General features: G+C 40.0%; 1 protein-coding gene across 8 annotated transcripts in view; it reads right to left on the minus strand.

Moving 5' to 3' along the window:
- The window catches only part of PAK1 (p21 (RAC1) activated kinase 1), a 165,261-nt gene that overhangs the window by 38,276 nt on the left and 101,619 nt on the right, over window positions 1-25,366 (minus strand). For all 8 annotated transcript variants that reach the window (XM_061168038.1, XM_061168063.1, XM_061168045.1 and 5 more), the window contains 4 exons: window positions 24,467-24,504; window positions 14,238-14,354; window positions 9,374-9,548; window positions 6,994-7,057 (listed from right to left, as the gene is read on the minus strand). In XM_061168038.1, the coding sequence (XP_061024021.1) occupies window positions 6,994-7,057; window positions 9,374-9,548; window positions 14,238-14,354; window positions 24,467-24,504 (394 nt within the window). The remainder of the gene's footprint in view (window positions 1-6,993; window positions 7,058-9,373; window positions 9,549-14,237; window positions 14,355-24,466; window positions 24,505-25,366) is intronic.

The following is a 25,366-nucleotide window of genomic DNA, read 5'->3' on the forward strand; positions in this document are numbered from 1 at the left end:
GCAAAAGAAACTAAAGAGACCATAGCAAAAATCAACAAAGCTAAAAGCTGGTTTTTTGAAAAATAAACAAAATTGACAAACCATTATCAAGACTCATTAAGAAACAAAGAGAGAAGAACCAAATTAACAAAATTAAAAATGAAAATGGAGAGATCACAACAGACAACACTGAAATACAAAGGATCATAAGAGACTACTACCAGCAGCTCTATGCCAATAAAATGGACAACTTGGATGAAATGGACAAATTCTTAGAAAAGTATAACTTTCCAAAACTGAACCAGGAAGAAATAGAAGATCTTAACAGACCCATCACAAGCAAGGAAATCGAAACTGTAATCAAAAATCTTCCAGCAAACAAAAGCCCAGGACCAGATGGCTTCACAGCTGAATTCTACCAAAAATTTAGAGAAGAGCTAACACCTATCTTACTCAAACTCTTCCAGAAAATTGCAGATGAAGGTAAGCTTCCAAACTCATTCTATGAGGCCACCATCACCCTAATTCCAAAACCAGACAAAGATGCCACCAAAAAAGAAAACTACAGGCCAATATCACTGATGAACATAGATGCAAAAATCCTTAACTAAATTCTAGCAAACAGAATCCAACAACATATTAAAAAAATCATACACCATGACCAAGTGGGCTTTATCCCAGGAATGCAAGGATTCTTTAATATCCGCAAATCAATCAATGTAATACACCACATTAACAAATTGAAAGATAAAAACCATATGATTCTCTCAATAGATGCAGAGAAAGCCTTTGACAAAATTCAACACTCATTTATGATTAAAACTCTCCAAAAAGCAGGAATAGAAGGAACATACCTCAACATAATAAAAGCTATATATGACAAACCCACAGCAAGCATCACCCTCAATGGTGAAAAATTGAAAGCATTTCCCCTGAAATCAGGAACAAGACAAGGGTGCCCACTCTCACCACTACTATTCAACATAGTGTTGGAAGTTCTGGCCACAGCAATCAGAGCAGAAAAAGAAGTAAAAGGAATCCAGATAGGAAAAGAAGAAGTGAAACTCTCGCTGTTTGCAGATGACATGATCCTCTACATAGAAAACCCTAAAGACTCTACCAGAAAATTACTAGAGCTAATCAATGAATATAGTAAAGTTGCAGGATATAAAATTAACACACAGAAATCCCTTGCATTCCTATACACTAACAATGAAACAACAGAAAGAGAAATTAAGGAAACAATACCATTCACCATTGCAACAAAAAGAATAAAATACTTAGGAGTATATCTACCTAAAGAAACAAAAGACCTATACATCGAAAACTATAAAACACTGATGAAAGAAATCAAAGAGGACACAAACAGATGGAGAAACATACTGTGTTCATGGATTGGAAGATTCAATATTGTCAAAATGGCTATTCTACCCAAAGCAATCTATAGATTCAATGCAATCCCTATCAAGCTACCAACGGTATTTTTCACAGAACTAGACCAAAGAATTTCACAATTTGTATGGAAATACAAAAAAACCTCGAATAGCCAAAGTAATCTTGAGAAAGAAGAATGGAACCGGAGGAATCAACCTGCCTGACTTCAGACTCTACTACAAAGCCACAGTCATCAAGACAGTATGGTACTGGCACAAAGACAGAAATATAGATCAATGGAACAGAATAGAAAGCCCAGAGATAAATCCACGAACCTATGGACACCTTATCTTTGACAAAGGAGGCAAGGATATACAATGGAAAAAAGACAACCTCTTTAACAAGTGGTGCTGGGAAAACTGGTCAACCACTTGTAAAAGAATGAAACTAGAACACTTTCTAACACCATACACAAAAATAAACTCAAAATGGATTAAAGATCTAAATGTAAGACCAGAAACTATAAAACTCCTACAGGAGAACATAGGCAAAACACTCTCCGACATAAACCACAGCAAGATCCTCTATGACCCACCTCCCAGAATATTGGAAATAAAAGCAAAACTAAACAAATGGGACCTAATGAAACTTAAAAGCTTTTGCACTACAAAGGAAACTATAAGTAAGGTGAAAAGACAGCCCTCCGATTAGGAGAAAATAATAGCAAATGAAGCAACAGACAAAGGATTAATCTCAAAAATATACAAGCAACTCCTGAAGCTCAATTCCAGAAAAATAAATGACCCAATCAAAAAATGGGCCAAAGAACTAAACAGACATTTCTCCAAAGAAGACATACAGATGGCTAACAAACACATGAAAAGATGCTCAACATCACTCATTATTAGAGAAATGCAAATCAAAACCACAATGAGGTACCATTACATGCCAGTCAGGATGGCTGCTATCCAAAAGTCTACAAGCAATAAATGCTGGAGAGGGTGTGGAGAAAAGTGAACCCTCTTACACTGTTGGTGGGAATGCAAACTAGTACAGCCGCTATGGAAAACAGTGTGGAGATTTCTTAAAAAACTGGAAATAGAACTGCCATATGACCCAGCAATCCCACTTCTGGGCATACACACTGAGGAAACCAGATCTGAAAGAGACACGTGCACCCCAATGTTCATTGCAGCACTGTTTATAATAGCCAGGACATGGAAGCAACCTAGATGCCCATCAGCAGATGAATGGATAAGGAAGCTGTGGTACATATACACCATGGAATATTACTCAGCCATTAAAAAGAATTCATTTGAACCAGTCCTAATGAGATGGATGAAGCTGGAGCCCATTATACAGAGTGAAGTAAGCCAGAAAGATAAAGAACATTACAGCATACTAACACATATATATGGAATTTAGGAAGATGGTAACGATAACCCTATATGCAAAACAGAAAAAGAGACACAGAAGTACAGAACAGACTTTTGAACTCTGTGGGAGAATGTGAGGGTGGGATATTTCAAAAGAACAGCATGTATACTATCTATGGTGAAACAGATCACCAGCCCAGGTGGGATGCATGAGACAAGTGCTCCGGCCTGGTGCACTGGGAAGACCCAGAGGAATCGGGTGGAGAGGGAGGTGGGAGCGGGGATCGGGATGGGGAATACGTGTAAATCCATGGCTGATTCATATCAATGTATGACAAAACCCACTGAAATGTTGTGAATTAATTAGCCTCCAACTAATAAAAAAAAAAAAAAAAGAAAGAAAAAGAAAAAAAAAAAGAATAATAAATGTTTTTCTTGAGTCACTGCTGTCAGAGTCCTTTCCCTCACTAAGAGTCACAGACTCCCTAGGATGCCCTCCAACACTGTGCTGATCTCTGGACCTGCTATGGGGGAGGCTCAGAGTCTAATCTGGTCCTACTCCCGTGTGTTCTTGCCTCCAATGTCCACAGCCATCAGAACTAGTGTGCTTTCTTTTGTGGGAGCTCCCAATGTCCTTTTATATATTCCATGGACACAGAGTTTGCCTAGTTGACCCTGTGGATTTAATCTGCAGCTTGAACAGCTGGTGGGAAGGTTTGGGGTCTTCTTCCTTAGCCACATTGCCCCTGGGTTTCAATTGTGGTTTTATTTCCACCTTTACATGTGGGTCGTCCACTGGGGTTTGCTCCTAAGGCTGCTCTGGAGGACTTGGGCTTGCCCGTGAGGGCCAGGTGTAGAGGTGGTGAGCTGCTCGGGTTGCAGGGGTTCTGGCTGCACCAAGTACTCAGGGGAGTTGGTGGCTAGGGCAGCAGGAAATATAGTGCTCTAGAAGGGTATGGCAACCAGTACTGGCCAATAAGCTCCAGTATTCTTGCCTGTAGAAACCCCCTCCCTAACAGAGAAGCCTGGCAGGCCACAGATTACAGGGTCGCAAAGAGTCAAACACTACCAAAGCGATCCTGTGTGCATAGATGCAAGACTTTTTTTTTGCCTGTGGCAGCTCTGCCCCAGTGAGAGTTGAGCGTGAAGGTGACCCAGTTGCTTGGCTTTCGGGGACCCTGGCAGTGCCAAGTGTGCAGGGATACGGACTGCCTCTGCCGCAGGAGTTATGGCCCTATCAGAGTCTGTTTTCGAGCCTCTTGCAGCTTGCGATCAGAAGGCCTCTTAGGCCAGTCTTTCTCTGTAGCTCCACCCATGCAGGCACTTAGAAGGCTCCCTTGCCTGGGGTCCCACTCTGTAGACCAGCACGTCGGGCACTTAAAAGGGCACCCTGGGTGGGGTCCTGCTCTGTACACCAGCACGTCGGGCACTTAAAAGGGCACCCTGGGTGGGGTCCTGCTCTGTAGCTCAGTGTGTCAGGCACTGATGGGCCAGCCTCTCTACTGTTCAGCAGCTGATGTTGGCATGTGTAGAGAGAGAAGCTATGGTGATGGCCCCACCCCTCTATGTGTGACTCAGAAGTATTACCTTGCTTCCATGGCTGCCTGGCTTTCCTCCACCAGCATTTCCCACCACAATCTTCTCCCTCACATCCCCTCCATCTGTCTCTCTCTAGTCAACAGCAGCCCTCACCCTGAGATTGCTCCACAATCCCTAAACTCCAACTCCCAGCCACTGCGCCTTCCAGGGGACCTGCATCCCTGTCTGGGGTATGTATGGCTGCAGCAAGGACTGTCTGATTCTCATTTCAGCTGCCACAGATCAGCTGTTTCACTCTCAGCCTTAAATGTTTCTCCTCTGGCTCAGACAACTGCCCCGATGTGGGGACTGGACCCCTGCTTCAGTTCCCCCACTGGCCAAAGGTCCAGTCCTACTAACACTCCTGTTTATCCCCCTAGTTGCTTCATCCTACCGAGTTTTGCATGGTTCTATATATTCCTTCCACTGGTCAGGTACTCCTGTCCACTCTCAGCTGGTATTCTGCATGCACTTCTGTGTCTGAAGGTGTATTCCTGACGTATACCATGGAGAGAGATGTACTCTACATTCACCTACCCTGCCATCCTGTTTCTTCTAAGAATTGTTTAGGTGGACTGTTTTTAAAGTCTTTATTGAATTTGTTACAATATTGTTTCTGTTTTGTTTTGTTTTTTTGGCCCTGAGAAATGTGGGATCTTAGTGCCCCAACTGCGACCAGGGGTGCAATATCGAACCTGCACCCCTCCAGTGAAAGGCGAAGTGTTAACAACTGGACCACCAAGGAAGTACTCCATGTATAGTTTTAAAATAATGGAATGTGGAAACATCAGCATAGGTGCTTAATAAGTACTGCATTCTTCTCTTAGCACTAACAGACCTGTCAAGGAAGCAAGGACAAAACTTTTGCAGATAGTGCCTATTTATGGGCCATATATATAAGATATACAGTCAACAGTTTGGGAGGTGAAAGACCCTGATTCCACAATCCCTCTCCCTTAAGTGAAGAAACTGATGTCCAGAGATAGGACCTGACTTATCCACACTTGTCTGTGTACCTTTCTTCTACATTCTTAGTATCTCAGTGTAATTAGCTAAAGAAAATACCATCCCAGATTACTCAGAGGCAAGGAAAATAATGCCTTCTCAATGTGTTAACTACCTTATACTAGGTCAGACTCACAAAAGCATGTCTAATAGCAGAAGCACTGGACCAGGGAAAAAGGAGATCCACTCAAGTCCAGGGCTATTTTGAGGATTAAATTGAACAATAGATGCAAATAACAATTGTAAGCTATAGAATACTGTAAAAATACAACATCAGTATACTATGCATTACTTTATCTTATTTCAGAAGTTCTTCGGTACATAAGAAAGAAAACTGAGGAATTCCCTCGCATTCCAGTGGTTAAGAATCCACCCTCCAATGCAGGGGATTCAGGTTTGATTCCTGGCTGGGGAATTGAGATCCCCCATGTCGCAGGGTAACTAAGCCCACATGCCTCAACTAGAGAACCCATGTACTAAAAACTATGAAGCCCATGCACCACAACTATAGAGCCCACACACTCTGGAGATTGCACAACATAACCAGAGAGAAGCCACCCTACCACACCTAAAAATCCCACATGCTGCAAGGAAGATCCTGTGTGCCACAACTACGGTACCACAATTTCTGATGCCCTGGCGCACCAAAAAATTTAAAAAGAAAGAAAAAACAGAAAGCTTCAATGCTTTCATTAACAACAATGTTTTCATTCATGTAACACTGAGCACTTTCTACAAGCCAGATACTTTTACAGTTTCTTTTTAATTTTAGCTAATTGGGTATCTCTATAGAAATCTCATTCTTTTTTTTTTAATGGCATAACTTACCTAAACTAATCGCACAAATCTCAAGTATACAACTTGATGATTTTTCAATATGTACACACCTACATGTTCACCACCAACCCCTCAAGGTTCCCTCATGCTACTTCCTAATCCTCCCAGACACAACCATTATTCTGACTTACATTAGCATGTATTAGTTCTGCCTGTTCTTTAACTCCATATAAAAAAAATCATACAGTATTTGCTCTTTTATATCTGGCTTCTCTTGCTTAAAAACACTTTTAAGACTTATCACAGTATATTATAATTTTTTTGTTTGACTGTCTATCTCCTTCTGTAGATATGAGGGTCTCTCTGAAAGCAGACACGGTCCGATTCATAACTGTACTCATGGCACCTAAACAGAGATTCAGCTAAGATTTGCTGAATCAGTACATTGAGGTCAAGATGCAGAAAAGGAACCAGAGAGGAAGAGACATGACTTCTGTCATCCACGAGAAAAACAGGGCCCATTATACTAGCAGAAGAGTCTGTAAGTTCTGTCTTCCATTTCATGTTAGTGCTGGGAAGTCTCAGCACCAGGTAAACAAGGTTAATATGGAAAAACAGAGCTATAATTTGGGAAGAAGGTTTTTGTAGTAAGAAAATAAATGGATTTTGCACTCTCAGTGCAGGGATATTTTTAGCAACAATGTCAGCTAATCACACATCTCACATATTAAAACATAACTCTGGAAACCCGAGATCAGCTTAATAAAACACCTTCAGATGGGTGAGGGGTGAGGTGGAGAATGAAGAAAAAGGTTTATAAGAGGCAAAACAAAAGCAAAATCATATACATCAGCACACATAATTTTTAGTCACTTTTCTAGGGAAACAAAAGGCAGCTACTAACCCTTGTCCAATCTTCTCAAACCGTGTGTATTTCTTCTTAGGATCGCCCACACTCACTATGCTCCCTTTGAAAGAAACAGAGAACATAAAGAACATAACATAACATAAAGAACATAAGTTTTTCCCAGATCAACCATACAAAACAAGCTCCATGTTCCCCCAACTCTGAGCCAGCAAAGATTAAAGAACTATCTCCAATACCCCAAAACCACACTAAGGCGCTTAGCTTTCCCTCTTAAGGTTCAACCAAAAATTTCACCTCCTTACCACTTTGATTAATAGTACCCTAATCCACTTCTAATCTCCTAAAAGTTATTCATTCATTTTTAAATTCATCAATTCAATAAACATTTACTCATTTTAATATGCTCACTTATTATGCACTAAGCCCTAGCTTGAGTTCAACAAATGAAGAGACAGATGAGGCCCAGTTAAGGCAGTCTCTGCACTGAAGAAGCTGTAATCTCATTTAGGAAACAGACACCATGTATAAAGTTCCATGAACATATAATAATTGCTGTGACACAGAAAGAAGCAGAAACATAGACCAGAAAAGCCTCAGAAGGGAAATGAATCTGCACTAATTTTTACAGGGTTAGGAGGAATTTGCCAGGGAGAGAAAGTCAAGAAGGGGTTACAACAGAAAGTATTTCAAGTGCAAAAACACAGAGGTATGAGAAAGTTCACAGTTTCAAAAAAAAAGTGTTCTGGAGATGGTAAAACTGAACCCCACCAAAGGGAAGATACTTCCCCTCAAGGTCACACAGCAAACTGGTGTCAGAGTTAAGATTAGGAGTTCAGGTTTGGTCTCCCAGTCCAAAGCACTTTCCAATAATATCAATTACTAGGATTTGATATACTTCAAATACATTATCTTATTTGATTTACAAATGAGACAGGTATTAACATTCCTATTGAAAAGATGAGAAAAAGGAGGGCCAGGGAACAGTAGAAAATTGCCCAAGACCCAAGTTAATGACTGTGCTAGGGCTTCAACCCAAGGGTCCTTAACTCTCAGGTCGATCTGTTTTTACATAATTCTATGTTCCAAGTATTACTGTTTCTAAAAAAAAAATCTGATTCAGAAAAAAAGAATACATACAAGAGTATATAGATGCCAAGGGAAGTGGCTTTTCTTATTTCATCATTTCATAAGGGCTCTGGGGAAGGGCGAGGCTTCCCTGGTGGCTCAGACAGTAAAGAAATCTACCTGCAATGCAGAAGACTCAGGTCCCATCCTGGGAGCAGGAAGATCCCATGGAGAAGGGAATGGCTACTCACTCCATACCCTTCCCTGGAGAATTTCATGGACAGAAGAGCCTGCTGGACTACAGTCCATGGGATTGCAAAAAGTTGGACATGACTGAGCAACTAACACTGGGCAAGGGCAACTTTGGAAAGAGTGAAAATTTTTTAAAAAGTCAAATAAGAATTATCAGGATGAAATCAAAAGCCACTAAGCTGAGAAACCAGAAACCTCAGCTTTAGAAAGCAATGCCAGTGGGCAGACTTCACCAGATCAGTCACATCAAATCCTCTTTAGAAGTAGATAAGTTCAAAGAATAAATCAAAAGCCTTGTCAGATGATTTTTTCAAGCCTACAGGCCAACCCATTCCTTTCTTCTCATATGAATTCTCCTGCAGATTACTGAAAAAGAGAAACAAGCTGCCCTAATATTCCTCATCACTAAAGAAAGCAAAATGGGAGTTCCCACCTGACTGCAAGAAATAGCATGCTCTGATTACAGGAGCACAAGCTGCATGCTAATCTCATATCTGTGAGTTTTTGGCTGCATGAATTTTTGCAGAGTATTTAGCATTCCTAGCCTCAAATAACTTAACTGCAAAAAATAAGGATTATAATGTCTGTCTTCACAGCCCTAAAATGAGGAATAAATGTTCATTTGGTACATATTGCAGGCTCACAAAATGTTAGTTTCCCTTCCTTCTTTTCATACCAAATGGCAGATCAGTCTTCTGCCAACAGAAGCATCAATAATCAACATAGCACTCTTCCTCACCAGGTTTAGACAAGGCCTCAGTCTTTCTCAACACCACCTTTCAGATTATATCGTAAGTAAAAGCTATTTGTCATCTCCATAAGCCAAGCCTGTGGTAAGTGATTCCCAGCCTCTGAAGTGTGCTATTCACATACTCTCTCATCACATTCCCATCCTAATGTAGCATCTAATCAGGGCTGGTGAGACAGAGGAGGTGGCTGTAGGGACAGGTGAGAAGAGGCACAGTCTGGCAAGATATAAAGCACAGCTGCCACTGACATACACCTAGCATAGAACCTAGATCTTTAGAGCAACAGAATTCTCTTTGGGCTCAACCAGTCACACACCAGAGGGAAATTAAAAAACCTACTAAGTGCTTACGTAATTTCTCCAAGATCTCCTCATCGGACATCTTAGGCTTCTTCTTCTGCTTCTCAGTATTCCGGGTCAGAGCATCAGGTGGAGTGGTATTATTCTCAGTAGGTGAAATGGGAGATGTAGCCACATCCCGAGTTGGAGTAATAGGAAGTGGTTCAATCACAGACCGTGTGTATACCTGCATTGTTGGTGCAAACATTTGGTGAGGCCAGCCTCTCTTAGATTTATATGTTAGAACATCCAAAGAAGAACAAATCTCAGTAAACTCATCTCTTCTCCTAGGTCAAAATCTATGATACTCTTCTTCTACGCCCAGGCTCTGAGAATGGAATGATCTTCCTTGCTCTCAACTTTTTACAATAAGGGTTAGTGAGAGTCTGAGCACTTAAGATAATCAATATAAGCTACACAACTCTCACTATAAAGAGTTTAAAGGACACCCTATCATTAGATGGGAATCCCCTTCATCTGTAAAATTCTGTTTTTTCCCAAGCTGAAATGAATATCCTGTATTCCTATAGTACTTTTCACTGCTAATACAACATTGAACATTACCTTCATTTGAGTTACTCCCTCTTTAAATCCTCAATGCTCACAGAGAAAAAACTGAAATTGTTCTCCTTTGAGAGGCCATAGGATATAGTTATTTAGATTACAGACTCTGGAACCTGCCTGCCTGGACTTAAATTCCAAATCTTATCCTTACCATTTGTATGACTTTAGGCAGATTACTTAACTTTTCTATGCTTTAGTTTCCTTGTCTGTAAAATAGTGATGTTAGTGATACTTATAGAGTTGCTAATAAACCATAAATAAACTAATTAATGTGTGAAATAAGCAGCATCACGTTCAGGAGACATTAAGCTTTCAAATTTCAGCTAGTATTATTATACTGCCTATTCATTGATTTACTTAATAAGCATTTAATGAGAATCTGCTCTCTGCCTTGCTGTACAAAATGCTGCCCCATCCACTATTTCTGTGAAGGAAGTCTTGGAGAAAGTCCTAACTGCAAGGAAGAAAAGGACAAATATCAGAAAAAAAGAACAATCTATATACTACTGAGGTTCAGAAGAAGTGATTACATGTTCTACCACCCTTCCCCAAGAGATGCTTCAAGGCATTTATCACTTTTTTCAGAAAAATATCACAACAATTTTTGGGTTAGTCTAAAAGCTCTACGAAGATAGAGAATCTGTGTCGTTCATCAGTGCACTTCTATATCTAACCAGTCATCTAACAAAAAGTAAGCATTCAGGTAAAAGTTTCATGAATCACTGAACAAATAAATGGGGTTTTTCAGCCGGATCTTGAAGGATGGACATGGTTATAATAGGCAGAAATGGAAGAGAACATTCCACTAACTTATTGCTAGTAGAAATAGAAATAAGATGAAACATTGAGATCAGACACTATTAGTTCTTTACTGACTACTCCAGGATAGTGATTTCTTAATTTTCTATTCTTACCAGGTCAGTCATTCAGTCGTGTCTGACTCTGTAACCTCATGAACCGCAGCATGCCAGGCCTCCCTGTCCATCACCAGCTCCCGGAGACCACCCAAACCCATGTCCATTAAGTAGATGACACCATCCAACCATGTCATCCTCTGTCGTCCCCTTCTCCTCCTGCCTGCAATCTTTCCCAGCATCAGGCTCTTTTCAAATGAGTCAGCTCTTCGCATCAGGTAGCCAAGGTACTGGAGTTGCAGCCTCAAAATCAGTCCTACCAATGAACACCCAAGACTGATCTCCTTTAGGATGGACTGGTTGGATCTCCATGCAGTCCAAGGGACTCTTGAGTCTTCTCCAGCACCACAGTTAGAAAGCATCAATTCTTCAACACTCAGCTTTCTTTATAGTCCAACTCTCACATCCACACATGACCACTGGAAAAACCATAGTCTTGACTAGATGGACCTTTGCAGACAAAGTAATGTCTCTGCTTTTTAATATGCTGTCTAGGTTGCTCATAACTTTCCTTCCAAGGAGTAGCGTCTTTTAATTTCATGGCTGTAATCACTATGTGCAGTGATTTTGGAGCCCAGAAAAATAAAGTCAGCCACAGTTTCCACTGTTTCCCCACCTATTTGCCATGAAGTGATGGAACTGGATACCATGATCTTTGTTTTCTGAACGTTGAGCTTTAAGCCAACTGTTTCACTCTCCTCTTTCACTTTCATCAAGAGGCTCTTTAGTTCTTCTTCACTTTCTGCCATAAGGGTGGTATCATCTGAGAATCAGAGGTTATTGATATTTCTCCCGGCAATCTTGATTCTAGCTTGTGCTTCCTCCAGCCCAGCATTTCTCATGATGTACTCTGCATATAAGTTAAATAAGCAGGATGACAGTATAAAGCCTTGATGTACTCCTTTTCCTATTTGGAACCAGTCTGGTGTTCCATGTCCAGTTCTGACTGTTGCTTCCTGACCTGCATACAGGTTTCTCAAGAGGCAGGTCAGGTGGTCTGGTATTCCCATCTCTTGAAAAATTTTCCACAATTTATTGTGATCCACACAGTCAAAGGCTTTGGCACAGTCAATAAAGCAGAAATAGATGTTTTTCTGGAACTCTCTTGCTGTTTCGATGATCCAGCAGATGGTGGCAATTTGATCTCTGGTTCCTCTGCCTTTTCTAAACCCAGCTTGAACATCTGGAAGTTCACTGTTCATGTATTGCTGAAGCCTGGCTTGGAGAATTTTGAGCATTACTTTACCACCATGTGAGATGAGTGCAATTGTGCAGTGGTTTGAGCATTCTTTGTCATTGCCTTTCTTTGGGATTGGAATGAAAACAGACCTTTTCCACTCCTGTGGCCACTGCTGAGTTTTCCAAATTTGCTGGCATATTGAGTGCAGCACTTTCACAGCATCATCTTTTAGGATTTGAAATAGCTCAGCTGGAATTCCATCGTCTCCACGAGCGTTGTTCACAGTGATGCTTCCTAAGGCCCACTTGACTTCACATTCCAGGATGTCTGGCTCTAGGTGAGTGATCACACCATCGTGATTATCTGGGTCATGAAGATCTTTTTTGTACAGTTCTTCTGTGTATTCTTGCCACCTCTTCTTTATATCTTCTGCTTCTGTTAGGTCCCTACCATTTCTGTCCTTTATTGTGCCCATCTTTGCACGAAATGTTCCCTTGGTATCTGATTTTCTTGACGAGATTTCTAGTCTTTCCCATTCTATTGTTTTCCTCTATTTCTTTGCATTGATCACTGAGGAAAGCTTTCTTATCTTTCCTTGCTCTTCTTTGAAACTCTGCATTCAAATGGGTATATCTTTCCTTTTCTCCTTTGCTTTTCGCTTCCCTTCTTTTCACAGTTATTTGTAAGGCCTCCTCAAGACAGCCATTTTGCTTTTTTGAATTTCTTGTACATGTCAACAAACTATATCTCTGGCACCTAAACATGAATTTCATGACTTGTCCTTCTTTAGTTCTGCCATGGCTCCTTGAAGGGAAGAACCCTGCCTTTTCCCTCTCTAACATTCTCTTTTTCTGGCTCCCAACACAGGTCTGCTCATATAAAAAAGGCCACTGTGATATGCTGGAATATAACCTGGACCTGGGGTCAATTACCTGCTTTCAGTTTTGGCTATTTTGCTTAGAGACTTTGGATAGATTGATTTACCTCTCCAAATCTCAACTTCTTCTTCTTCTACAAATTAGGAATTAACATTATCTTTTTAGAAAGGAATGCTATGAAGATCAAATTTATCAGTTCATTCAATACTGCATTTCTAAAACCTTTCAAGAACTATGTTAAGCACTGCAAACACACACATATGTGCGTGTTATGTGTGTGTGTGTATACATATATACACACATTTACATACACAGACACACATATATATTTCCTATACTTATAAGGAATTCATGGTTTAATGGGAAAATTTTTTTAAATGAACATGCTTGCAAATCAAAAAAAACCTTTCCAATGTGACATCTCTGGACAACTCTCTGATTCTGAAGCTCATTTTCCTTCAAGTGACTTTGTAACCTACACAAGTGGTGATTCCACAGATTTTGCTTATAAATTATAGTTCTAAAATGTCACAATCCCCTTGAATTGTCTCCACAGCATTTCCCATACGCAGTCAACCAACGTCTGCTTGAATACTTCCATTAATTCTCTAGTTCAGAGACAATCTTTTTTATATTACCACAGAGTTTAAGTCCTAAATCATTCTTTCATTCTGAAATTCTTGTCATAATAAAAAGTCCAAACAAAGAAACATTAGTAGAGTATCATCTAATGATAGATCAGTGCTCAGTGATGCTAAATCATGTAAAACGCAGATTATGCAAAGTGAGGGCAAAAGGACCATGGCAATTATGAAATACAAGAACCTCAAAGGAAGTTAAATAAAAATCACTGCCAATATCCAGCATCAAAATGCACTCCTGATGTCCAGGATATTAATAGCACTAATGTTTTTAAAAATTCTCTTGAGTCTTTCAGTATCATCAATAATGTCTTAAGGGCCTGAACACTGGACTTTTAACTGAGAAGAAAAGGTCTATAGCAGGCTAATTTGTTGCTTCTTAGGAGACTGGAACAATTTATGTTACTTCTACACTAAGTAACATTAATTCTGTATATCTTCCTGTCTGTAAAGAAAGTAAGGCTAAGTTGGTACAAAGACCAACTATTTAGGACACTTTGGGACTATCTGCAAACCAGTGATAAAGAAATACACCACCTCCTGTCTTTAATCATACAGAAAGTACCCTTCAATAAAGGTAGTTTGGTTATTTCACCACCTCCAAAATCTAAGGACCCCTACCAGAGAATTAAACTTCCAGACCTTGGCACCCATCCCTTACTCCCCACCTCCAAACTCTAATAAATCACAAAAACTTACAGATTTTGTGTGCTCTGGGCGTGGAGCAATCACTGGAGGTGGGGTAGCATCATCATCATCATCTTCATCTTCTGAAACTGGCGGCACTGCAGGGGTCTCAGACACTGCCTTCACATTCTGCACAGTGAAAAAAGCCAGATTCATTAGGTTAAGCCAACATGGAACTTAAACAACCAAGGTTACCAGTCTCCCAGAAGAAACCTTCTCCTGACACTTTCTGAAACACACATCAGCCTCCAAGCTCTCCACCATTGTAGCCGGCCTCAGGAACTCAGCCATCTCCCCTCTCTTCTTTTAGCTACCACTCCCCCTTCAGTCCCTGGAGGGCTTCCTTCCCGCCCAAAGCTTATTTGTGGATGGGGAAACCAACTGACAGCTTCTCTACCTGCCTACCCCAAACCAAACCCTGAAGACAAGCCCATATTTCTTTCTTTTCTATGAATTTTACTCTCTGTGCTAAAGAGAGGATAAAGTACAACATGTGGGAAAGGGATCAAAAGCTCAGAATTTTACAAAGTTTGTCATTATAATTCTGTAGTCCTTTCGGATATAGTAAATAGAAGTTCTGAAAGGTCTTTGCCTCTCCTTTTTCTTCTTTACCAAAACATACTGCATCCCTTATGCTATCGGGTACCCTCACCTCAATCTGTAGATACAGAACATCAGGAGACCCTTGTCTCATGAAGCAATGAGATTTTCCCCAGATCAGATGGTACCTGTTTTCTTAAGCTTCTGCCTTGCCTTGGAATGACCCTTACCAGCACCACTAACTGAATCTGCTGTAATCTCAGAAACTTGATTTTTCCCATGTAAACTATAACAAAGCTGGGCCAAGTCTGGCAGGTTTCAGGGCAAGTCCAGGCAAAAAGATCATACCATTACTGTTTACAACACATATTCAAGAGATAAAATAGCGAGATATGAGATTTTTGATAGAGATTAAATGATTACAGTATAGGACCAGAGAAGCAATAGAGACCTTTTAGTAGATACTGATATAATTCAACAGTTTCAGATATTTTCAGACCATCTACTTTGTGCTCAGTAAGATACTGTGATGGATGTTTTTGAAATAAATGTACAAAGATGAAAAAGATGGTGTGAGTCCTAAAAGTAGCTCACCATCTGATGCAGGAGACAGACGCATGGACAATTCCCCTTCTGCTGCCATTTGAGGCCGCTGGAGAGAGGAATGTCAGAACAACGTGGGATAAGTGAAGGAACTTATTTAGTTGAATATTATACTAGAGTTATATGTGGGAGAGTGGCCTTTACCACATTTGACATACTAAGTAAGGAAATTTGGCATCCTCATAGATTCTAACAGGACCTCCAGTGCAGGACATAACTTAAAAACTGCCAGTGACACAAAAGACTACATGGTCTATGAGTCCATTTACATAAAATGTCTGGAAAATGTAAGTTTATATAGACAGAAAGAATATCAGTGGTTTCCTAGGGTTGGGCATGGGAGTTTTTTTTTGTGGGGGGGGGCATGGGAGTTTGAATGAACTGTAAAAGAATACTAGGGAATTCTTTGTGGTGATGGGAATATTCCAAAAATAGATTGTAGAGACAGCTGCACAAGTCTATAAATTTAATACAATCATTGAATTGTACAGTTCAAGTAGTATGGATGAATTTTACGGTACATAAATAACAATCAATAATGCTACCTTTTAAAAGTAAAAATTTTTAAGTTAACCAGCAGGTTCTTATCTTACATTTTATATAATACAGATATGTAAGGAGTTAAAAGCAAAAATTCCTCAGGAATGCCTGATAAAGATGGCGGATTGAACATAGGCATCTATTTCTTAAAATCTCATTAGAACTATAATAAATAATGGCCTGTTAAAGCCATTAAACCCAGAAGGTTGGGGAAAATAGGAAAGGAGGCAGGATTAGCAAAGGAGGCAAAGACAAATAGATGAGAAGTAACTGTTAAGAAGACCAACACAGAAATGCAAAGAAATTTCAAAGACAACAGTGAAGGAAAACCCCAGAATGACAACTATTAGTTACTAGCATTTCAGTCCTAACTGATTTTTCAATCTAATGCTTGGGTAAAAAGAATTTTTAAGTGAATATTCTTAATTATCATCAACCCAACAGGTCAGTTCAGTTTAGTCGTTCAGTCGTGTCCAAGGCTTTGCAACCCCATGGACTGCAGCATGCCAGGGTTCCCTGTCCATCACCAGCTCCTGGAGCTTACTCAAACTCATGTCCATTGAGTCAGTGATGCCATCCAACCATCTCCCCCTCTGTTGTCCCCTTCTCCTCCTGCGTTCAATCTTTCCCTGCATTAGGATCTTTTCAAATGAGTCAGTTCTTTGCATCAGGTGGCCAAAGTATTGGAGTTTCATCTTCAGTATCAATCCTTCCAATGAATATTCAGGACTGATTTCAGTTAGGATGGACTGGTTGGATCTAAGAGTCTTCCCCAGTACCACAGTTCAAAAGCATCAATTCTTCCATGCTAAGCTTTCTTTATGGTTCAACTCTCACATCCATACACGACTACTGGAAAACCCATAGCTTGGACTAGACGGATCTTTGTTAGCAAAGTAATGTCTCTGCTTTTTAATATGCTGCCTAGGTTGGTCATAGCTTTTCTACCAAGGAGTAATCGTCTTTTAATTTCATGGCTGAAGTCACCATCTGTAGTGATTTTGGAGCCCAAAAATATAAAGTCTGCCAATGTTTACACTGTTTCCCCATCTATTTGCCATGAAGTGATGGGACCAGATGCCATGATCTTAGTTTTCTGAATGTTGAGTTTAAAGCCAACTTTTTCACTCTCTTCTTTCACTTTCATCAAGAGGCTCTTTAGTTCTTCGCTTTCTGCCATAAGGGTGGTGTCATCTGCATATCTGAGACTATTGATATTTCTCCCGGCAATCTTGATTCCAGCTTGTGCTTCATCCAGCCTGGCATTTTGCATGACGTACGCTGCATATAAGTTAAATAAGCAGGGTGACAATATACAGCCTTGACATGCTCCTTTCCCAATTTGGAACCAGTCTGTAGTTCCATGTCCAGTTATAATTGTTGCTTCTTAACCTGCATACAGATTTCTCAGGAGGCAGATAAGGTGGTTTGGTATTCCCATCTCTTGAAGAATTTTCCACAGTTTGCTGTGATCTATACAGTCAAAAGCTTTGGTCTAATCAATAAAGCAGAAGTAGATGTTTTTCTGGAACTCTCTTGCTTTTTCGATGATCCAATGGAAGTTGGCAATTTGATCTCTGGTTCCTCTGACTTTTCTAAATCTAGCTTGAACATCTGGAAGTTCACAGTTCATGTACTGTTGAAGCCTGGCTTGGAGAATTTTGACCATTACTTTGTTAGCGTGTGAGATGAGTGCATTGTGTGGTCATTTGAACATTCTTTGGCATTGCTTTTCTTTGGGATTGGAATGAAAACTGACCTTTTCCAGTCCTGTGGCCACTGCTGAGTTTTCCAAATTTGCTGGCATATTGAGTACAGCACTTTCACAGCATCATCTTTTAGGATTGGAAATAGTTCAACTGGAATTCCATCACTTCCACTAGCTTTGTTCATAGTGATGCTTCCTAAGGCCCACTTGGCTTCACATTCCAGGACGTCTGGCTCTAGGTGAGTGTGAGTGATCACACCATCGTGATTATCTGGGTCATGAAGATCTTTTTTGTATAGTTCTGTGTATTCTTGCCACCTCTTCTTAGTATCTTCTGCTTCTGTTAGGTCCCTACCATTTCTGTCCTTTATTGAGCCCATCTTTGCATGAAATGTTCCCTTGGTATCTCCAATTTTCTTGAAGAGACCGCTAGTCTTTCCCATTCTATTGTTTTCCTCTATTTCTTTGCATTGATCACTGAGGAAGGCTTTCTTATCTCTCCTTGCTATTCTTTGGAACTGTGCATTCAAATGGGTATAGCTTTCCCTTTCTCCTTTGCCTTTAGCTTCTCTTCTTTACTCAGCTATTTGTAAGGCCTCTGCAGACAACCATTTTGCCTTTTTGCACTTCTTTTTCTTGGCGATGGTCTTGATCACTGCCTCCTATACAATGTCACGAACCTCCATCCATAGTTCTTCAGGCACTCTGTCTATCAGATTTAATCCCTTGAATCTATTTGTCACTTTCACTATATAATCGTAAAGGATTTGATTTACCCAACAAGTAATTATTGTTAATATTTAGTGTTTAGCCTTTCCAAGGGTGGTAAACTAGATCATCACATGTTCAAACATACCTTTATGTTAACCTCATGCTTGAAAGCTAGTTTGATTAGGTACAGAATTCTTGGTTCTAAATAATTTTCCTCTTACCTCTGAAAATACTGCTCCTTTGACCACTACTGCTAATGAGCCACATTAGCTGTGTTTTTATTTTGAAAGCTTTGAAAATATTTCTCTTTATTCTTGGTTCTCTTTACAGTTATCTGACTTGGTAACTAGTAGGCTCTTTCATCTGAAGACTCATACCTTTCTTTAGCTGAGAGATTTTTCTTCCATTATTCCTTTATTTTTTCTACTCTAATGTCTTAATCCTCTAGTTCTTCCTGAATTTCACTGGATAATGTCTTATATCATTTATTCTTTTACCTTCCATATGTCTTTATGTTTTATATCATTAATCTACCTTTATGTGCATTTTTTAATCCTTGGAAATTTATTTCTTTAATCAGATTTTTTTTTTTTAATCCTCTGATTGCTGTAATCCATGGGTCCGCAACGCCAGGGCAACAGCCCAGTACCAGTCAATGGTCTGTTAGGAACCGGACCACACAGCAGGAGGTGAGCAGTGGACAAGCAAACAAGCCAGCCAGTGAGCAAAGCTTCATCTGTATTTATAGCCGCTCTCCATTGTTTGCACTACTGCCTGAGCTCCACCTCTTGTCAGATCAGCAGCGGCACTAGGTTCTCACAGAAGCACAAACACTATTGTGAACTGCACACATGAGGAATCTAGGCTGTGTGCTCCTTATGAGAATCTAATGCCTGATCGGAGGTAGAGTCAAAGCAATGATGCCAGTGCTGGGGAGTAACTGCTAATATAGATTATCAATAGCACAATAAATGTAATACACTTGAGTCATCCCCAAACCATCCCCACTCCCCTGCCCCTAATCCATGGAAAAGTAGTCTTCCACGAAACTGGTCCCTGGAGCCAAAAGGTTGGGAACCACTGCTCTGATTGTAGCATGTTTTGGGAGATGCAACATCTATAAAACCTTTGAATATATTGGGTTGGTCAAGATGTTCATTCCAGTTTTTTGAAACGTCTTACAGAAAAGCCCACATGAACTCTTTGGCCAACCCAATATTAGAGTTCTTTTTAATTTTCTTTCCTGAATTATCAATTTCCTCTGGGATCAGTTTTATTTCTTTATCGTGGTCCTTCTCTTTAATGCTTTGTTCCTCTCAAGTGTCTGGAGATCCTTGGCTGTCCTCTCATATTTATCAGTGAAAAATCAGATTAATCAGGGTATACACCTAGCATATGCTTCCACTGTAGTCATGTGAGTGTGCTTCTCTGCTGTCTCTTCCTCTGAATGGGCAGTCTGATGCAGTCTGTATATGAGTTATACAGATGTGGTAACTGACAAGTATCATTTCAGAGTGTGTCAGCACGGAAGAGTATGTATGGTAGAGATTCCTCTTCTGCCAGTTATCAAGGCATAAGAAATTTATCCTTGGGATGCAGAAATTTAAAGTATTTTTTTCCACTGCAGAGCTTCTTTTCCTTTTCCTCTACTTTATACCTGCTGTAGAGATTTGTAGTTAACTCCAGTTCTGCTCTGTTCCTCTCTCAGGCCGCAGTACCCGTATCAGGCATTCTCCTGATATGGGTAATTTACAAAGAGGCAGGGTACTTTCTTTAGAAAAGTGTCTGGTTTAAGCTTAGGATCAATCTTCTGATACCTTTTGCTCACTTAACATGGAGGCTGCCCCTGCTTTTTCAGTTACAGAATTTAAATTAATTTACTCCAAGATGACCCAGGAATCTTTCCTGTTTTCTATATATATTCTCTCACACCATTTTCTCTGGAGCTACTTTTACTTTCCTAGGATTTTTCTCTTCCCCATACACAGAGCAGCTGTACGTTCTGCTGCTCCAGCCAATCTAATCTTATCTGCTTTCTATCTTCCATGAATTTCCAACAATGGTTCACTAATAAGCATTGTTTTCGATTTATTTTTTATGTATCTTTTCTGAACTTAAGAAATTAAGCATGGCAAGAGAGACAGAGATATGAATTCACCCCACTCAGTTCAGTTCAGTTCAGTCGCTCAGTCATGTCCAACTCTGCAACCCCATGAATCGCAGCACGCCAGGCCTCCCTGTCCATCACCAACTCCCGGAGTTTACTCAACTCATGTCCATCAAGTTGGTGATGCCATCCAGCCATCTCATCCTCTGTCGTCTCCTTCTCCTCCTGCCCCCAGTCCCTCCCAGCATCACGGTCTTTTCCAATGAGTCAACTCTTCTCATGAGGTGGCCAAAGTACTGGAGTTTCAGTTTCAGCATCAGTCCTTCCAATGAACACCCAGGACTGATCTCCTTTAGGATGGACTGGTTGGATCTCCTAGCAGTCCAAGGGACTCTCAAGAGTCTTCTCCAACACCACAGTTCAAAAGCATCAATTCTTTGGCACTCAGCTTTCTTCACAGGCCAACTCTCTACACATATCCAAATTCCAGAGGTATCTTTTTAAAATGGTTGTTGCTATTCAGTAGTTCAGTCATATCCAACTCTTTCTGACTCCATGGAGTGTAGCCTGCCAGGCTCCTCTATCCATGGGATTTTCCCAGCAAGAATACTGGAGTGGGTTGCCATTTCCTTCTCCAGTGGATCTTGCTGACCCAAGGACCAAACCCACATCTCCTGCACTGGCAAGCAGATTCTTTACCACTGGGCCACCAGGGAAGCCCTTTCTAAGATGGTAGTTTAGACTAAAATAAACATCTAACAACATTATTTAAAATACTTCCTTAGCCTGAGTGGAGAGTCCAAGTTCTTTCACCTGACATGATGGATCCTTAACAATGTGGCTTTTGTACATGCTACCTCACACAAGAAAGCATTGATTGCCCTTTTCTCTGGCTGGTATCATTGCCTACATTTACCTGACACTGTGTTACTTACCTGACACTGTGTTATCAATCCTTGTTTACGTGTTCTGATTCCTCACTAAGTTGTGAGATCAAGAGCAAAGATCTTACCCATCCTTGACTCTTGGGCACTCACGGAGCCTATAACATAGTAGGTGATCATTTTATAAATGAGAGATCAGGCACTAAAATGCTAAATAATCTGAGAGATGGATCTCAGACCAATGAGCTACAAATAAAAGAATTTTAGAACTAGAAGAAACATTAAAGGTTATGTTTATTAAATTAACAAACTGTGAGGGCCCAAGAACCTTGTGCCAACTATCCTGTACTACCAAGCAGAATAAATCACTCCATCAAATATGACCCTCATTGTACGTTATTCATATACTCCTCTTGCAGCCCTCATCCTTCTGTTAATTTTTTCTCAAGGACTAAGATAACGCAAAAATTTTATCTCTGTATCACCAATACGTGGGCACAAAGAAAGTGCTAAATAAATATCTATGGTTAAATGTACAAATGAATGTTGAGGAGAACTTAATATTGTACTGTTTCTACTACTAATTCATTCATGGATAGGAAGCAAGTCACGTAATCTCTGAGTCCCAATTTCTTGTGTCATGGAGATTACAATATCATTCAAATATTTCCAACATCAAATGGCATGATTTGTGTGAAACCAATATGGAAAACGATGCCATGCTATCACAGGACAAATCATATCCCTACATATAACTAGTAAGGAAATAAAAAGGACTGAACCACAGGGATAATGTTCTGAATTAGGGAGAAAATGTCCTTGACAATCTGGCGGTTTTAATTGTAGATACTAAAATCAGTACAGGTTTTTACAAAGCAGGTGTTATCCTCTCCGCCATATGGCATGAGCCCCAGGGCTCCTCCTCCTCACTAAGGAACAACAGACCAAAGGCTTTACTGCAGTCTCCTTTATAAGACCTCTCTGACATCTTTTTTCTCAGTTCCCTGCCACAGTGGGAAAAAAAACCCAGGACAGAGACTCAGAAGATCCTAGTTCTAATCTGGTTGTATCACAATAGCAATTATGAGTCTCCAGGAAAGTCTGTTTCCTACCTGTGAAGTGGGGATGATAATTTCTTCAAAAGGTTAATTTGTGAGGACTAATTATGTTAACATACATAAGTTACTGGGCTTCCCTCATAGACCAGTTGATAAAGAATTTGCCTTCGATGCAGGAGACCCAGGTTTGATTCCTGGGTTGGGAAGATCCCCTGGAGAAGGAAATGGCAACCCACTCCAGTGTTCTTGCCTGAAGAATCCCATGGAAAGAGGAGCCTGGCAGGCTACAGTCCATGGGGTCATGAGAGTTGTACACAACTTAGTGACAAAACCACCACCACATAAGTTAATAACACAGTGCCTGGCACATCTTAGCTACTCAATAAATAATAGCTGCTACTCCTCCTTTAAAAGCATAAAGACATTTGAGCCACAAAGTACAGTTCAGCTTTCGTTAACATCCCTTCTTCAACAATTTACAACTCAATAATGGGGAGAAATTTCCAAGGACCTTACCATCAGCAAGTTCTTCACCACCTTTTAACTATATCTCTTCCATTTGATGAAAAAAATGAATCAGTGGAAAGCAAATGAACTGGGAATCAGTTACCTATTGCCAATAACCCTTCTCAATTTCAGTTTTATCATCTGTTATACAAGGAAAATAACCTGTCTCATTAAACTCCTGTGAAGATTAAAAGAGATCGTGAATATGAAAGGACCCAGGATGCTACTGGCAATGGACATGTGAACCTTTTTTTTTTTAAATCACTGACTACAGTATACACGACTCAGAATAAATGAGTCTCCAATGCTGGAAGCATGATTTTTGGATTGTGACTCAGTATTATGTATGACTCCTCCACTTAAGATCCTTCAATAGCTTGTTATTACCTTTAAAAGTTAAAATTCCTACATGATCTGACCTGCCTACACTTCACATTCCAATCGTAACAAACCACTCGCAGTTCTCTGTGCAAGCAAACGTCACGAACCTCCTTGCCTTAGCACATGTTATTTATCCTCTACCTGGAATACACTTGTCTCTTTATTATTCTTCCCCAAGATAACTAATGCATTCAGTTCAGACTTCACTATCAGGAAGCTTTCCTTAAACATCCAATCTTTTATTCAGTACGTGCCATAGTATAATTTTATTCAGTATTATATCATTATGTGCCACATGCCATGGAACCTGCAACTGACAGGTGAGACACAGTTCCTGGCCTCATGCAGTTTTAGCATCCTGTACTATAACTGTTGGTGCCTTCATGACACTCACAAGGCTGGGAGATCAGGAGTTTGATCATGTCTGCTTCATCCCTATACTGTCATTTCTCCACAGAGGACCTGGCATAGAATAGCGGCTTTGGAAATGTTTAGTAAATCAACATAAAATAACCAACTTTGCACAAGAGACAGCACTAGATAAAAACAACAGCAGTAATCTAGTATAATGAGCCACAGCTTACTCATTATAAGGCCCTTTCAAATACATCAATACCTCATCTCATAATCTGCTTTAGAAAAAGGAATTGGTAAGTTGTGAAGGTCAGAAGGACCCATGAGGTCAACAATGACTTCCATACATTCCTTCAAGTGATAGGACATTCACTACAACTTCAGAGGACAGAATGAATGACCTTAAATTAATAGAATCTGCTCCCTTCAACAATTAATCCTAATCCTGGTTTTGTAAACCCAATTAACCCAAAAGAAGGAATTCTCTTTTAAATACAGCTATTTGAGGACATCTCCAGGTAAGGCAATGTGTATAGTCCTCCTTTTACTGAGGAAAAAATTGAAGCTCAGAAAGGCAAATTGGCTTTCCTAAGACTCAAAGCTAAAACTGAAAACTGAGTCTAGTAGCCAGTACTTCTGGTTCCAGGGTTAGGATTTCTAGAGCATTAATAAATTAAAGCTGGAAGGGATATCTACTGCTTATTAAGTTCAACTCCTTTACTCTGAGGCCCAGGGTGGGAGAGTGACCAAGATGAGTGCCCACCAGCCCAGACTCTGCATCTACCTCACTGACCTGATCCCTAAAAATCATGCCTGCCCATATCAGAATAGAGGAAATAAAGGCTTACCAAAGTGTTAGAAGAATTATAATCCTCAGCTGATTTATCTGCAAAAGAAAAAAGACAAGTGATTCAGGCAGTAAACAATTACAATGAATTCTTTCTTGAGACTTAGGAAGCCTATTCAGTAAAATACTTGCCAAGCTTAGAATAACAGTGTTACTGATACTACAGTCCCAATACCATGCTAAATACTTTATACACATTACCACCTCTAATCCTTGCTACAGCTGGGTACTATTATTATGTCTACTTTTATAAATTTGGAAACTGACATTCAGTGAAGTGATTTGTCTACAAATTAAACACACAGGTTATTAGGAGTCAAGATTTGAATCCTGGTTTAATTCTAAATACTATGCTAGAACTATATCCACATTATCAAGCCTCAGTGATTAAGGAAATTTCCTCCATTCTAAGGGAAAAGGAAAGAGTTCATAACTGGTATCACCCTGAGATGTCTATAACAAATCATGATCAGCATGCAGCTTCAGCTTTTAGAAAGGATCCTTCTAAAAAAAAAAAAAAAAAAAAAAAGAAAGAAAGAAAGGATCCTTCTAGATATCCATGTCTATTCTCCACAAGTAGAGAAAAACTAAGCCTTAGGAAAAGAGCTTCCCGGGTAGTTCAGCTGGTAAAGAATCTGTCTCCAATGCAGGAGACCCTGGTTTGATCCCTGGAGAAGAGATAGGCTACCCACTCCAAAATTCTCACCTGGAGAATCTCCATAGATAGAGGATCCAGATGGGCTACAGTCCATGGGGTCGTAAAGAGTCGGACATGACTAAGCATCTTAGCACAATACAGTCAGGTCAAGTATAATTAAAGGTATGGTCTCATTTCTGACACTAGATCTAAACTCTCTCAATATCACCAAATTTTATTAATTCTGAGATATATATTTTTTCA

Source organism: Dama dama, chromosome 2 (genome assembly GCF_033118175.1).
Source record: "Dama dama isolate Ldn47 chromosome 2, ASM3311817v1, whole genome shotgun sequence".
In the NCBI taxonomy this organism is placed as follows: domain Eukaryota; kingdom Metazoa; phylum Chordata; class Mammalia; order Artiodactyla; family Cervidae; genus Dama; species Dama dama.